The sequence below is a fragment of the Hyla sarda genome, chromosome 4 (assembly GCF_029499605.1).
Source record: "Hyla sarda isolate aHylSar1 chromosome 4, aHylSar1.hap1, whole genome shotgun sequence".
Classification (NCBI taxonomy): domain Eukaryota; kingdom Metazoa; phylum Chordata; class Amphibia; order Anura; family Hylidae; genus Hyla; species Hyla sarda.
The window spans coordinates 355,745,966-355,760,785 of record NC_079192.1 but is presented as its reverse complement, the minus strand read 5'-3'; the positions used below and the strand labels follow the sequence as shown (position 1 = coordinate 355,760,785).

The following is a 14,820-nucleotide window of genomic DNA, read 5'->3' as shown; positions in this document are numbered from 1 at the left end:
TTTCTAGCTGTAATCGATGGAAAAAAAAATCTAGACTACACATTTCCTTTTAAAGGGCACAACAATCTTAACAGTTCTTTGATTAACCTTTGTTGTTTTTTTTATTTTTTTTATTTTATGTTTTAGGTTTTATGTCAACAATTTGCCTCTACTCATTTACAATCTATCTGGGCAAGGCTGTTACAACAATTGTGTAACTTCTTTGAGCTTATTGGGTCCATAGGTGACATATTGACAAACTGATGTAGAAATTCAGTAAGGCTATGAAAACATTCCTATGCAAGCACAGGGCACAGTGGTTTCTTTTAGGCAATTTTCCTAACCTGTGTCTTCTAAGTTCCTAAATGGTTGTGTTACTGTATCTTCATCTCGCATGAGGTTGAATTCCATTGTGTTTTGTTTGTTTTCTTATAAAGGAATTTTTTTAAATTATGAACGTGTATCATGTTTCATGCTTTTCTTATTAGGAAAAAAGCAGCAAGCCTTCATGTGTGCCAGCGATGCATAGGACACAATGGTCTGGACAGTTGTTCATGTGTACAATTTGGACCTTTATCACGTCACATGCAACTAAGGAAATGTCCTTTCCAACCTCACATGCTGATCATACTTCCTAGTAGTTATGCTCAACTGGATGTCTACTCTTTGTTTTGTCACCTTCTGGGAGCTGAATGGATTGAAAGCATTGCAATATATTTCCACTGACAGAAAATCTGTTGTTCTCCTCATATATCTAAAAAAAATTTTTTTGTAATACAACACATCCACCTTGGTGTTGTGTAATTTCCATGAGCAACCTAAGTTGTGAGCATTATTTATGATATGTATATGTTATGGGGTATAGGAGGATGGTTAATGTGCCTTCTATGAAGCCAGATTTTATCACAAATTACATATTTCACAAGAATATGTGAAAACTCTATTGAAATTCTAATGTATTTATCCCAGCGCTTAATTTTTACACTTGGTGGCTCTAGTTTTTCAGATGTTTTAAAGTGGAGCTGTTGTCTCTCATCACATATCAGTTTGAGTAAATACTTAAATTCCCCATATTAAAAACATTCTAGAATTTTTTTTCTTAGAACTCTGTATTGTTACATATTTCTCTTCTTCCTCCTGGAAATGTTTAAGAAGTTTGACATAGGACTAGTGACCACAGTTCACACTGCGCGATTTCAGCGGCGGACAATTCCGCCACTGAAAATGTTAATTCTTTGCACGGATTCCGCGAGCACTGCATAGCCGTCAATCAGTGCCCCGCGGACCTAGCGCCAAAGTATCTTTTGGCGGCAGCCGCCAGACGGAATCTCTGCTCGCTGAATTCAGGGGACCCCCCCGCGCAATCACCAGTAGGGGACCCGGCATTACCCGTGTACAGCACTCTGCCATCATCGGCGCTCTCATAGAAATGAAATAAATTATTTTGCCGTAGTTCGTTTTTTTTTTTTTTTTTTTTTAACAATCTGGTGTAGCAGTCACAAATCAGAGTACCATCTGGACCCATTCCCTTTTTTATTTGTAGTTGTGCAAATTCACCTAAATATTAGCATCAACTAGCGGTAAGGCTAATCTGCAAATATTGAACAAAAGTAGATATTCAAGTGGACCTTACCTCCATGAATATTATTATTTACCATATTACTGCTTTTTATAATTTTTCAGTTTTATTTTCCTGTCACTAATATACTTAGAGGTTTTTATTCTAATATTCAACCTCTTTTGCATTGTCACATACACGTTAAAGTTCTGTTTCCTGCATCACTGTATACTTGTACATGATGATGAGGGTGCGTCATCAACTCAGAAGTGGCTGTGATTGACAGCTGCCTTCCAATGCTAACAGCTGGAAAAAATAAAAATACTGTAGTTCTATAAAAATGTGTGCCAATCAACATGAATGTTGTATATTACATTAATTAAACCTGTGGCATCCTTTTAAAGGATACCTAAGGATAGGGGATAAGTGTTAGATCGCGGGTGGTCCAACTGCTGGGGCCCCCGCGATTTCCCGAACGGCGTTGCGGCTCCCTGCACGGAACGAGCATTTTTGAACACCACAGGAAGTGGCGGCCGACACTCCCCCTCCATGCATCTCTATGGGAGAGCCGGAGCGCTGCTTTTGGCAATCTCTGGCTCTGCCATAGAACTGCATGGAGGGGCGGCCGCAGCTTCGTGCTGTGGTCAAAAACGCTTGTTCCATGCAGGGAGCCGGGGGGGCCATTCGGGAGATCGCGGGGGGCCCCAGCGGTTGGACTCCCTCTGATTTGACACTTATCCCCTATCCTTAGGATAGAGGATAGGTTGTTACATCCTGGAGGCATCTTTTAATTAAGATCTTATCATTATGTATTTAGCAGAACTCTGAAATATGTTATACCAGAGAAATTGAGTTCACACGCTGCTTACCGGTAAAAATTATGGTGTATTAGTCAATTAAAACATGATTACAACAATACTATATGCATGATTAAAGTTCCAAAATGACAATATCCAAAATTAAAAAGTGCACAGAGAAGAAAGTGCAAATGACTGTTATAAATATCCTTATGCTGTATCACAATAGGTGAGGCACTATTGAACTCTATTTACTCTTGGACATATATATATTTATTGAGTAGAGCATATATTTCCTCATACTGAGGTCCCCCATTCACCAATCAACTGGTGTCAGAAAGTTAAACAGATTTGTAAATGACTTCTATAAAAAAAAATCTTAATCCTTTTAGTACTTATCAGATGCTATATACTACGGAGGAAGTTATTTATTTTTTTTGAATGTCCTTTCTCTCTGACCACAGTGGTCTCTGCTGACACCTCTGTCCATGTCAGGAACTGTCCAGAGCAGGATAGGTTTGCTATGGGGATTTGCTTCTACTCTGTAAAGTTCCTGACATGGACAGAGGTGTCAGCAGAGAGCAGTGTGGACAGACAGAAAGAAAATAACTTCCTCTGTAGTATACAGCAGCTGATAAGTACTTAAAGGATTAAGATTTTTAAATAGAAGTCATTTACAAATCTGTTCGACATTCTGGCACCAGTTGATTTAAAAAAATAAAAATAAAGTACGTTTTCCAGCGGAGTACCCCTTTAACGACACATGACTTAAATGTATGTTCTGGTACTTAACCCCTTAACGACGTAGGACATACACGTACGTCCTGGTGAGGTGGTACTTTACGCACCAGGACGTACATTTACGTCCTATGCATAACTGCGAGCATCGGAGCCATGCTCGCGTCATACATGGCAGGTCCCAGCTGCTGATAGCAGCCAGGGACCCGCCCGTAATGGAGGACATCCGCGATCGCACGGATGTCCGCCATTAACCCCTCAGATGCCGTGATCAATACAGATCACGGCATCTGCAGCATCGCGGTACTTTTAATGGATGATCGGATCGCCCGCAGCGATCTGATCATCCATCATGGCGGCTGGAGGTCCCCTCACCTTGCTCCGGCCGTCACCCGGGGTCTTCTGCTCTGGTCTGCGATCGAGCAGACCAGAGCAGAAAATGACCGATAATGCTGATCAGTGCTATGTCCTATACATAGCACTGAACAGTATTAGCAATCAACTGATTGCTATGAATAGTCCCCTATGGGGACTATTAAAGTGTAAAAATAAAAGTAAAAAATAAAAGTGAAGAAAATTTGAAAAAAACCCTCCCCCAATAAAAACTTAAATTGTCCCATTTTCCCTATTTCACCCCCAAAAAGTGTAAAAAAAAAAAAAAAAAATGTTTTATATACATATTTGGTATCACCGCGTGCGTAAATATCCCAACTATTAAAATAAAATGTTAATGATACCGTACGGGGAACAGCGTGAACGTAAAAAAAAAATCCAAAATAGCTGCTTTTTTATAACATTTTATTCCAATAATTTTTTTTTTTAAAGTATTAAAAGTTTTCTATGAGCAAATATGGTATCAATAAAAAGTACAGCTCACTGCACAAAAAATTAGCCCTCATACCGCCGCTTATACGGATAAATGAAATAGTTATAGGTCTTCAAAATAGGGGGATTTTAAACGTACTAGTTTAGTTAAACTGTTTGGGTCAATACGATTAAAATGATACCCATATAATATACTTTTCTATTACTGTTGCGCTTAAAAAAAAAATTGCAAAGAATAAAGAACACATGTCATTTTTACCGTAAATCGTACGGCGTGAAAACGAAACCTTCCAAAATTTGCAAAATTGCGGTTTTCTTTTAATTTCCCCACACAAATAGTATTTTTTTTGGTTGCGCCATACATTTTATGGTAAGGTGAGTGATGGCATTACAACGGACAACTGGTTGCGCAAAAAACAAGCCCTCATACTAGTCTGTGGATGAAAATATAAAAGAGTTATGATGTTTTGAAGGCGAGGAGCAAAAAAATTAAAACGTAAGAATAAAATTGTCAGCGTCCTTAAGGCACAAATGGGCTTCCTCCTTAAGGGGTTAATGCACGAGGATGTACATTTTCATCCTATACATAACCGCGAGCATCTGAGCCATGCTCGGGATCATTCGCGGCAGGTCCAGGCTGCTGAAGGCGAGGAGAAAAACAGGTGGGTGCCGCATGCTATATTGCAGGGGTCCCCAGCGGCAGGACCCCCGCGATCAGACATCTTATCCCCTATCTGTTGTATAGGGGATAAGATGTCTAGGGGTGGAGTACCCCTTTAAGGCCAAAATGGGCTGAGTCCTTAAGGGGTTAGGTAGTGTTATGAAGATTTTTACACATAATAGGGAACAGCCAGTGCACTCTGACTTCTGTTTCTGGGATCTTTTTTAAGAGGCCGTGCATGTGGCTGTTCCCTGTGGCCTTATAGTATGTCCGTAATTTCCGGTGCCGCTACCCCGCGGCGCATGTACGCAGCTCCCTCGGCAGCTCACTGTGATGCCACGTGTCTCTTCACTAACGGACCTCTGAGCAGCAATTATGAGCCGCCTTCAGGTACATCATGTGCGCGCTGGTAAGGACTGGCGCATCATTTTGGAAGCCTTAACTCTTCCAAAGCTGTCTCACCCACATTAGTATACCAAAACAGAGAATGCTTACAGTGCTCTTCTGAATAGTTAAAGGGGTGCTCTCCTGGAAAATATTTTCTTTTAAATCAACTGGTGTCAGAAAGGTAAAAAGATTTGTAAATTACTTCTATTAAAAAAATTAACCCTTCCAGTACTTATCAGCTGTTGTATACAGAGGAAGTTCTTTTCTTTTTGATGCAATAAAGGAAAAAAAGGCAGATGCACTCACTCAGGTATTCTTGCCAAACAAAGTCTTTATTCAGTATCCGTTACAACATACAGCGGGTAGACGCAGAGGAGCAGCCTGTTCATTTTGGAGTGCACCCTCAGTGTACCCCCGCAGGTATATTGTTGCCGGCAGAGACATTTCCCGCAACGGGATTTAGGTGGTTTGCAGTGCAGGATCCACTCTTTGCCTTGTTTCGTCTTTTCTTTTTGAATTTCCTTTCGGCCTGACCACAGGGCTCTCTGCTGACACCTTTGTCTATTTTAGGAACTGTCCAGAGCAGGAGAAAATCCCCATAGCAAACATATGCTGCTCTGGACAGGTCCTAAAATGGACAGATGTGTCAGCAGAGAGCACTGTGGTCAGACAGAAAAATTCGAAAAGAACTTACTCTGAAGCATTAAGCAGCTGATAAGTACTAGAAGGATTAAGATTTTTTTAATAGAAATAATTTACAGATCTGTTTAACTTTGACACCGGTTGATTTAAAATAAAATGTATTCTAGTGGAGTACCCCTTTAAAGAGGACCTTTAGAGATGAGCAAACTTACAGTAAATTCGATTCGTCACAAACTTCTCGGCTCGGCAGTTGCTGACTTATCCTTCATAAATTAGTTCAGCTTTCAGGTGCTCCGGTGGGCTGGAAAAGGTGGATACAGTCCTAGGAAAGAGTCTCCTAGGACTGTATCCACCTTTTCCAGCCCACAGGAGCATCTGAAAGCTGAACTAATTTATGCAGACTAAAGTCGGCAACTGCCGAGCCGAGAAGTTCGTGAGGAATCAAATTTACTGTAAGTTCGCTCATCTTTAGTATCTTTCACCAAATAAAACTTTTAATATAGTGTTCCTTGTGTAATTAGCAGGCACTTTCCCATTCACTTGTTTTTAACCGGTTGCCGTCTAAGGACGAGCTGGCTCGCCCTGAGGCAGCAACCAGTGTATGGCATGGCCTCATGACTCGAGCCTGCACCATACTGGCCGACACCCAGCTGATTCCTGTAGCTGGGGGCTGCCGTTAATAGCCGACATGCGGCGATCGCTGTGGCCAGCAATTAACTCTTTAGGTTGCCGCTGTGAAAGCTGACAGCAGCTTCTTAAGGGACCTTTAATCAGTCCCTGATGGTCCAGTGGAGTGGATCGCCCCCCCACAGAACGATCGTGGGGGAGTGCGGCCTTGTTATTGATAGAGCCTGTCTGAACCAGGCTATATCAATCGAACGCAGAGCACACAGATCAGTGTAGTTCTATGGAACTACACTGATCTGTACGAGGAATCTAATGATTCTTCCTAAAAGTCCCCTAAGGGGACTAATAAAATGTGTAAAAAAAAAATAAAAAATTAACCCCTTCCATATTAAAAGTTTGAATCACCCCCCTTTTCCAAAATTCAATATAAAAAATATGTAAACATAATAAAAATAAACATTTCATATTGCCGCGTGCGCAAATGACCGAACTATAAAAATATAACGTTAATTAAACCGCACGGTCAATGGCGTTTATGTAAGAAAAATACCAAAGTCCATAAAAGTCCCATCAAAATAAAGATTGTACCAATAAAAACTTCAGATCACGGCTCAAAAAATTAGCCCTCATACATCCCTGTATATGGAAAAATTAATTTATAGGGGTCAGAAGATGACAATTTTAAACATTCTAACTTTGGTGCATGTAGTTGTTGTTTGTTTTAGGTAGTAAAATAAAATCTAAATAAATTAGGTATCCTTGTAACCATATGGACCTACAGAATAATGATATGGTGTCATTTTTTACCGAACAGTGCACAGCGTAGAATCTTAATCCCTCAAAAGTTACAAATTGGCATTTTTATTTATTTTTCTGGTTTTGCCGTAGATTAAGTAAAATTGGTGGCGCAAAAATCAAGCCCTCATATGGGTCTGTATTTGGAAAATTGAAAGTTATGATTTTTAGAAGGTGAGGAGGAAAAAACTAATGTGCAAAAATGAAAAATAGCCCGGTCCTCAAAGGGGTACTGCGCCCCTAGACATCTTATCCCCTCTCCAAAGGATAGGGGATAAGATGTCTAATCATGGGGGTCCCGCTGCTGGGGACCCCTGGGATCTCGGCTGCACCACCCAGCTGTCATTACTGCACAGAGCAAACTCGCTCTTTGCATAATGGCAGGCAATACAGGGGCCAGAGCATCGTGACGTCACAGCCTGTCCCCTTAATGCAAGTCTATAGAAGGGGCCATGATGTCTCTATGCACGAACACTGTAACGCCCGTCATTACGCACAGAGCAAGTTTGCTCTGTGCAGTAATTACAGCGGGGTGCTGCAGCTGAGATCCCGGGGGTCAGACATCTTATTCCCTATCCTTTGGATAGGGGATAAGATGTTAGGGGCGGAATACCCCTTTAAGGCGTTAAAATTTTCAACATAAATATTTTTAAAATGTAATAGAAAAAATGGCCACTAGGAGGCTCTGTTCTGTTCCCTGCCACAATTAATACAGTAAGTTTGGTCTCCTCCCGGCCTGGCAGGAGACCAAACTCAGGAAGTGCTTCTCTGCACTGAGCTTGATTGACAGCGGCACAGAGCCTCACTGAAAGATGCAGAGAGGCCCACTGAAACATGCACAGAGCCTGAGGTCTTCTATTCATTACAGCACTAAAAAGATGTGAGGGCGGAAGTGGTCCCCCTACAAGCTTCAGTGATGTCATGCCTGCTGGGAAACATCCCCTTTCTTCTGCTGGGAGATTGCACTATGTGAGGTAAGATACACAGCTTTTTAAAGCTGTTGATTTTTTTTTTTTTTTAAGTGTGGGAGGAGTGTTAGGAGTACTTAGGGAACATAGCCTGAGTTAGGGTGGGTTCACACTTTGTTTCCACTGTACGGCTGCCGGATCCGGTTGGGGGTAGCAAAACCGGGCACTCCCGTTTCCCAGCCGGACCTGGCCCTTATCGAATGCATTTCAATGACCGACCAGAGTCAAACTGTGACTCCGGTCGGCACATTTTTTCTCCGTATCCGGTTTTTTGACCAAACCTAAAACCATGGTATATCACGTTTTAGATCTGGTCAGAAAACCGGATACGGGGCAAAAATGTGCCGACCAGAGTCACAGTTTGACTCCGGTCGGCTCATTGAAATGCATTAGATACGGACCGGGTTCGGCTGGGATATGGGATGCCCGGTTTTCACTCCCCCCAACCGGATCTGGCACCCTTACACTGAAAACGTAGTGTGAACCCACCCTTAGTTTAGAAAAGTTTATTTGGTGACAGGTACTTTTTAAATCATGTTGTCTCAGATCTAGTAAGTATATTTCCAGGCTCATAATATTTAACTGTTCTGTAGTTACCACCACAAAGTGCTAGTGCAAGACATACAAAACCACATCAATAGAAAATATATTTAACAAAAAAGATTCTACAATGCAAGAAATGCCACTACATATACAATATAAAAATATAGGGTGAGATTTATCTAAACCTGTGTAGAGGAAAATGGTCCAGTTGCCCATAGCAACCAATCAGATCGCTTCTTACGTTTTAGAAAAGGGCCTCTAAAAAATTGAAAGAAGCAATCTGATTGGTTGCTATGGGTAACTGGTCAACTTTTCCTCTACACAGGTTTTGATAAATCTCCCCTATAGTGATTACCCCTTATACTGGATGGTGCATCAATGTACTCTTAACATTATTATTATCGTGTAACATCCTAGTATTGCCTATTTATCAGTTAGTACATTACATCTGCACAATCCAGGGAAAGTGTCTGTACAAAGTGATAAATATTACACAGGCATTTGCACTCTTCTCCTCTGTGCACTTTTTCGTTAATCATGCATATAGTATTGTAATCATGTTTTAATTGAATAATAAACTATAATTTATAAAGGTAAGAAGTGTGTGAACTCTATTTCTCTGGTATAACAGCTGGAGAAAATGCTGTTCCCAGAGGTTTAACCCCCCCCCCCACACACAGAAGATTTGCTTTACACTGTCCCTATCGGAGCTGGCATGAGATCACGAGATGATGAGGTGCATTAGGACTGGCTAGTCACAGTGTCTCATAGGGCATAACTTAAGTTTTAAATACACAGGCAGTAATGAACTGTCATAATTCACACTTCATGTTTTTATGTTAAAATTAAGTTAAAAGCCTCAAATAAGATGTTTGTTGTTAAAAAAAAAAAAATGGTTCTTCACTGGCTGAATTGCTTTTGTGAATGGAGTCTGGTTTACTCCCCTTCAGCCTCTTATTCAGACACCCCCTGAGCATATTAATCACACCCCTTTTTGAAATAGTTTCCACCCACCTGACATACATTGAGGGAAGATTACACATAGTAAAATATCTGTATTTCTGAAAAGATGGTGCCGGGGGTTGGTGGATAATGCATAGCTTTGAAACAAAAGGTGAGCCTCATTTTTAAAAGCAGTCTAAAAGAGGCTGCCTTGGTTTGTTATAGCATCCAGCAGATCTCTGTTGTGCGCATCTCTGTGTTGCAATTTTAACATGGGTGTTTTGATTGGTAAACACCTATGCCTCTCAATGAGTATGAAAACTGTGCAGTGATTGGTTGCCATGGGCAACTTTTTATTTTTTTTATTAAATAGATTTAAGAAATTTCCCCAATCCTTGAATCACTGTGACAAGTCCCCTTTAAATTGAACCTGTCATCACTTTCATGCTGCCTGAAACAAGTTATTGGGGCTTTCCCTGGTGGCTCCTCACTTCCCCTCTGTCTTTGATACATCTCTCCCGGTTTAGCTAATGGATATGTCTTTCAATAAACATTGGTGGGGTGGAAAGAAGCCACCAGGGACCACCCCAATGACTTGTTGTTCAGTCAGCATGAAAGTGACGACAGGTTCCCTTAAAACCAGAAATGTCTTTGTCCTCCAGGAGTTAACAGGTTAGTTCTTCCTACTGAGGCGCTTTAGCAGCCTTAACCACTTATGGATGCAGGGAGTCCTGGTACTTAAAGGGGTACTCCGGTGAAAAACTTTTTTTTTTAAATCAACTGGTGCCAGAAAGTTAAACAGATTTGTAAATTACTTCTATTAAAAAATCTTAATCCTTCCTGTACTTATTAGCTGCTGAATACTACAGCGGGAATTCTTTTCTTTTTGAAACACAGAGCTGTCTGCTGACATCACAAGCACAGTGCTCTCTGCTGACATCTCTGTCCATTTTAGGAAGTGCCCAGGGCAGCATATGTTTGCTATGGGGATTTTCTCCTAGTACTGGACAGTACCTAAAATGGACAGAGATGTCAACAGAGAGCACTGTGCTTGTGATATCAGCAGACAGCTCTGTGTTTCAAATGGAAAAGAATTTCCATTGTAGTATTCAGCAGCTAATAAGTACATGAAGGATTAAGATTTTTTAATAGAAGTAATTTACAAATCTGTTTAACTTTCTGGCACCAGTTGACTTAAAAAAAAAAAAAAAGTTTTTCATCGGAGTACCCCTTTAAGGACTAAGGGCGTATCTATACGTCCTGAGTCCCTTTTACCGGGGTTTAAAGTGTTCTCACGAGAGAATGCTTTAAACCCAGTGGGTCCTAACCCAGGGTTTATTCCGGGCATCACCGATCGGGCCAATGCTCGGCATCAACCCTTTAGATGCCACGATCAAAGTTTCAAAGTTGATTGCGGCATCTAAAATGAAAGTGAAAGAATCCCGGCAGCTGATCGGGACTATCGCGACGAAGTCTCAGTCAGCTGAGAGGGCACTTACCTGGCTCCATGCATTCTGATCGGTGACCTATTGCTCCAAGCCTGCCATGCAGACACTTATCAATGCTATGCTATGGCATATATGCAATCAGAAGATTGCATAGTATCTCCCCCTAAGAGGGCTAAAAAAAATTGTAAAAAGTGTAAAAAGAAAAAAGTTAATGTGAATAAGTCCTTCCCCTAATAAAAGTTTAAATTACCCCCTTTTTTCCAATTTTTTAAATAAAATTAATGTAATAAAAAACAAAATTTATCATATGTGGTACCGCCGTGTGCATAAATGGCCGAACTATTAAAATATAGGGGTAGTTAAACTGCAGGGTTTATAGCGTACACGTAAAAAAAAATGCCAAATTCCAAAAATTTCGATTTTTGGTCACTTCATATACCATAAAAATAATAATAAAAAGCAATCAAAAAGTCCAATCAAAACAAAAATGGTACCAATAAAAACTGCAGACCACGGCGCAAATAAATGAGCCCTCAAAAAGCCCTGTATGCTGAAAAATAAAAAAAATAAGTTGTAGGGGTCAGAGGATGACAATTTTAAAAATACTAATTTTGGTGCCTGTAGATAATTTTTTTTTTTAAGTAGTAAAAAACAATAAAACCTACACAAATTGGGTATCCTTCTAACCGCTTGGACCTACAGAATAAAGATAAGGTGTAATTTTTACTGAAAAGTGCAGTGTAGAAACGGAAGCTCAAGTAGCAAAATGGTGTTTTTTTTTTTTTATGTAACCCCACAAATACGTTTATTTTTATTTTGCTACAGATTTTGTTATGAAATGATTGATGTCATTACAAAGTACAATTGGTGACGCAAAAAAACAAGCCTTTATTGGAGTCTCTAGGTGCAAAAATTGAACGCGTTATGATTTTTAGAAGGGGAGGAGGAAAAAACGAAAATAGTTTTGGGTACTCCGGTGGAAAACTTTTTTTTTTTTTTATGAACTGGTGCCAGAAAGATAAACAGATTTGTAAATTGCTTCTATTAAAAATCTTAATCCTTTCAGTACTTTTTAGCAGCTGTTTGCTACAGAGGAAAATCTTTATGAATTTTTTTTACATTTTTTTTGTGTTGTCCACAGTGCTCTCTGCTGACACCTGTCCATGTAAGGAACTGTCCAGAGTAGCATAGGTTTGCTATGGGGATTTTCTCCTGCTCTGGACAGTTCCCGATACGGGCATCAGGTGTCAGCAGAGAGAAATGTGGGCAACCCAAAAAAGAAATAAAAAAAATAAAGATTTTCCTCTGTAGCAAACTAAGCTAAAAAGTACTGAAAGGATTAAGATTTTTTAATAGAAGCAATTTACAAATCTGTTTAACTTTCTGACACCAGTTCAAAAAAAAAAGTTTTTCACCGGAGTACCCCTTTAAGGTGAAAATGGGCTTAGTCCTTAAGGGGTTAATATTGTGTGTGTGTTCGCTTATGTATTTTTATACAATTCTGTTAGGCACATTTCTTTTTGTTTTTATATCTTTTTGACAGACTTTAACTTTTTTTTATTCTGTAGTAAAAAGTATTGGTTGCTTTCATTTTACTTATCAATGAGATTTGTCCCGAATCTTTTGCACACAGTACAGTCAGTGCTGATAGTGTGCAGGAACAAATCCTATTGGCAAGGGCATTTCCAGGAGTAATAAAAGACAATATAATGCAGTGTTTTAAGTAAAGTATTCACTAAAATGAAGATGTCAGTAGAGCCGACATGTCCTCTTTAATGTCTGTGGTCTACCAAGGGAAGACATTAATATAAATTAACTTTTTGACACACATTTTGAAAATTATGAGGAAATTTTATCAAAGCTTACATGTCAGTTTTCTGGCCTGTAAAAGTCTCACAATGTTTTATACAAACCACATTTTGGCAAAAAAAATTTGCACATTTCCCTGTGTTTTGGGCAAAAATTCAAAGCATTTTTTTTAATCCAGTTTCCCGCTGTAAGCATTGTTAAAACACATTTATAGCAATTTATAGCAGTACTCCTACTCCAGAGAAAAAAAAGTTTCAAATCAATTGGTAAAAGAAAGTAATACAGATTTTTTAAATGACTTTTGTTTAAAAATATATCAAGTCTTTCTATTTATGAGCTGCTGTATTCCCTGAAGAAAGTCATGTAGTCTTTCCAGAAAGAGACATGCTCTCTCCTGCCATCTTTGTTTGTGACTGTCTAGAACATGGGCCAATCCTCATAGTAAATCTGAACTGCTCTGGAGAGTCCCTGACCTATACGTAGGTGGCATCAGAGAGCACATTGTCTACCTGGAAAGACTACATGTCTCCCTGGCATACAGAAGCTGATTACAACTAGAAGGCATAACATTTTTAAATAGAAGTAATTTACAAATCTGTATAACTTTCTGTTGCCAGTTAGTTTAAAAACCATTTTTTTAAACCATTTTAAGCCACTTTTAAGGGGCTATATACTACAGAGGAAATGCTATTCTTATTGGACAGTTCCTAAAATGGACTGCAGAGGTCAGCAGAGAGCACTGTGGTCAAGACGTCAGAAATCCAAAAAGAAAACCATTTCCTCTGTATTATACAGCCCCTAAAAAGTATGGGAAGGATTAAGATTTTTTAATAGAAGTAATTTATAAATCCGTTTGACTTTCTGGCACCAGTTCCTTTAAAAAAAAAAAAAATTCATAAAAGTTTTCCATGGGAGTACCCCTTTAAGTTTTGGCACAGAATGGTTCACTTTATCATGTTGTACCTTTTTATGGTCTACAAATATTTCATTGTTGGTTTCAGCCTAATAAACCCAGTAGTCTCTGGACAATCTTTCTAGGCCTTGACAACAATCCTGAGGGGCCTCAAACAAATAAAATGTTACATTTGATAAGATATTGTTGAACCTTTACTTTTATTCCCTCCACATTTCTGGCTTAACATGTTCTCTTTTGCCATTTTATCATTGATATTTTTAAATGTCAAATCTCTGTGAATGCTGTAGAGAACCTAATAGATGTTATATCTTCAAAGTATAAATGCACATTCACAGATAAACTTATGAGCACATTAACAATGTATAGTAAAGATATGAATTGTCATAATTTCCTATGTTCTCATTGTGGAGTTGTGAGAGCTATAAATCAGGTATGTATGTGTATATCTTCATTGTATTTTGAGACAAAATGTTTCTTTTATGGACCCATACTTAGTGAGTTGATCATGTAATTTCATTTTGTTGTGCATTTTGTTTTATATTTTTTGTAATATACTTTTTTTTTTCCTCTCCATTTTAAGCTTAGTCATTAAAACATTCCCAATTATGGCTTTTGTGTGTGATATATTTCATTGTTTCTTTTAACAGTACAAATCCTATACTACTACCAAAATGCTGTTCACCTTCGCTGTTGTCAGTGTCAATCCGGCTTGAGACAAACATGATAGGGATACACAGAACTGCAACCTTTCACATGGAGCTGTCGGGTAGCATAACCCCTGCACAGCAAATATGGCCTGCTGACTCAAGTAACCTAAACATTGCACACAGATTAAAGACGACCCAACTTTTCTCTCTTAGTCTAATACTTTTTCCCTAGCCTAATAAGGGCATGTTTCATCTGCAAGCTCTGGCCTGACCGCAACTCTGATCACTTGAACGGGATAGGACTTGCAGCCATATAAATTATGCCATATTAGTAGGGCTGCAGCTAACTATTATTTTAATAATCGATTAGTTGTCGATTATTTTTCGATTAATCGGAAAAAACGTAAAAATGCCAAAATAAGGGGTTCAGCTGATTCTACTTGAAGAATTATGTACAATACAATAATACAATACAATTAAAAGTATTCCAGCATGTGACCAAACAACAATTTTTGACTTGTTTTTGTTTTTTTGTTTA

The 14,820-nt window shown here is 39.1% G+C and overlaps 1 protein-coding gene across 3 annotated transcripts in view; it reads left to right on the top strand.

Annotated features, from left to right (window-relative positions):
* Positions 1-14,379, top strand: part of C4H5orf24 (chromosome 4 C5orf24 homolog) — a 130,217-nt gene extending 115,838 nt beyond the window's left edge. For 2 of the 3 annotated variants that reach the window (XM_056516626.1, XM_056516631.1), the window contains exon 4: positions 468-2,964. Coding sequence is in view for 2 of the 3 variants with exons in the window: in XM_056516631.1 (XP_056372606.1) it covers positions 468-508 (41 nt within the window). In the remaining variant the exon portion in view is untranslated. Of the gene's footprint in view, positions 1-467; positions 2,965-14,282 lie in introns of those variants that run through there. The other variant, XM_056516629.1, reaches the window with a different exon arrangement.
* The last annotated feature ends 441 nt before the right edge of the window (positions 14,380-14,820 follow it).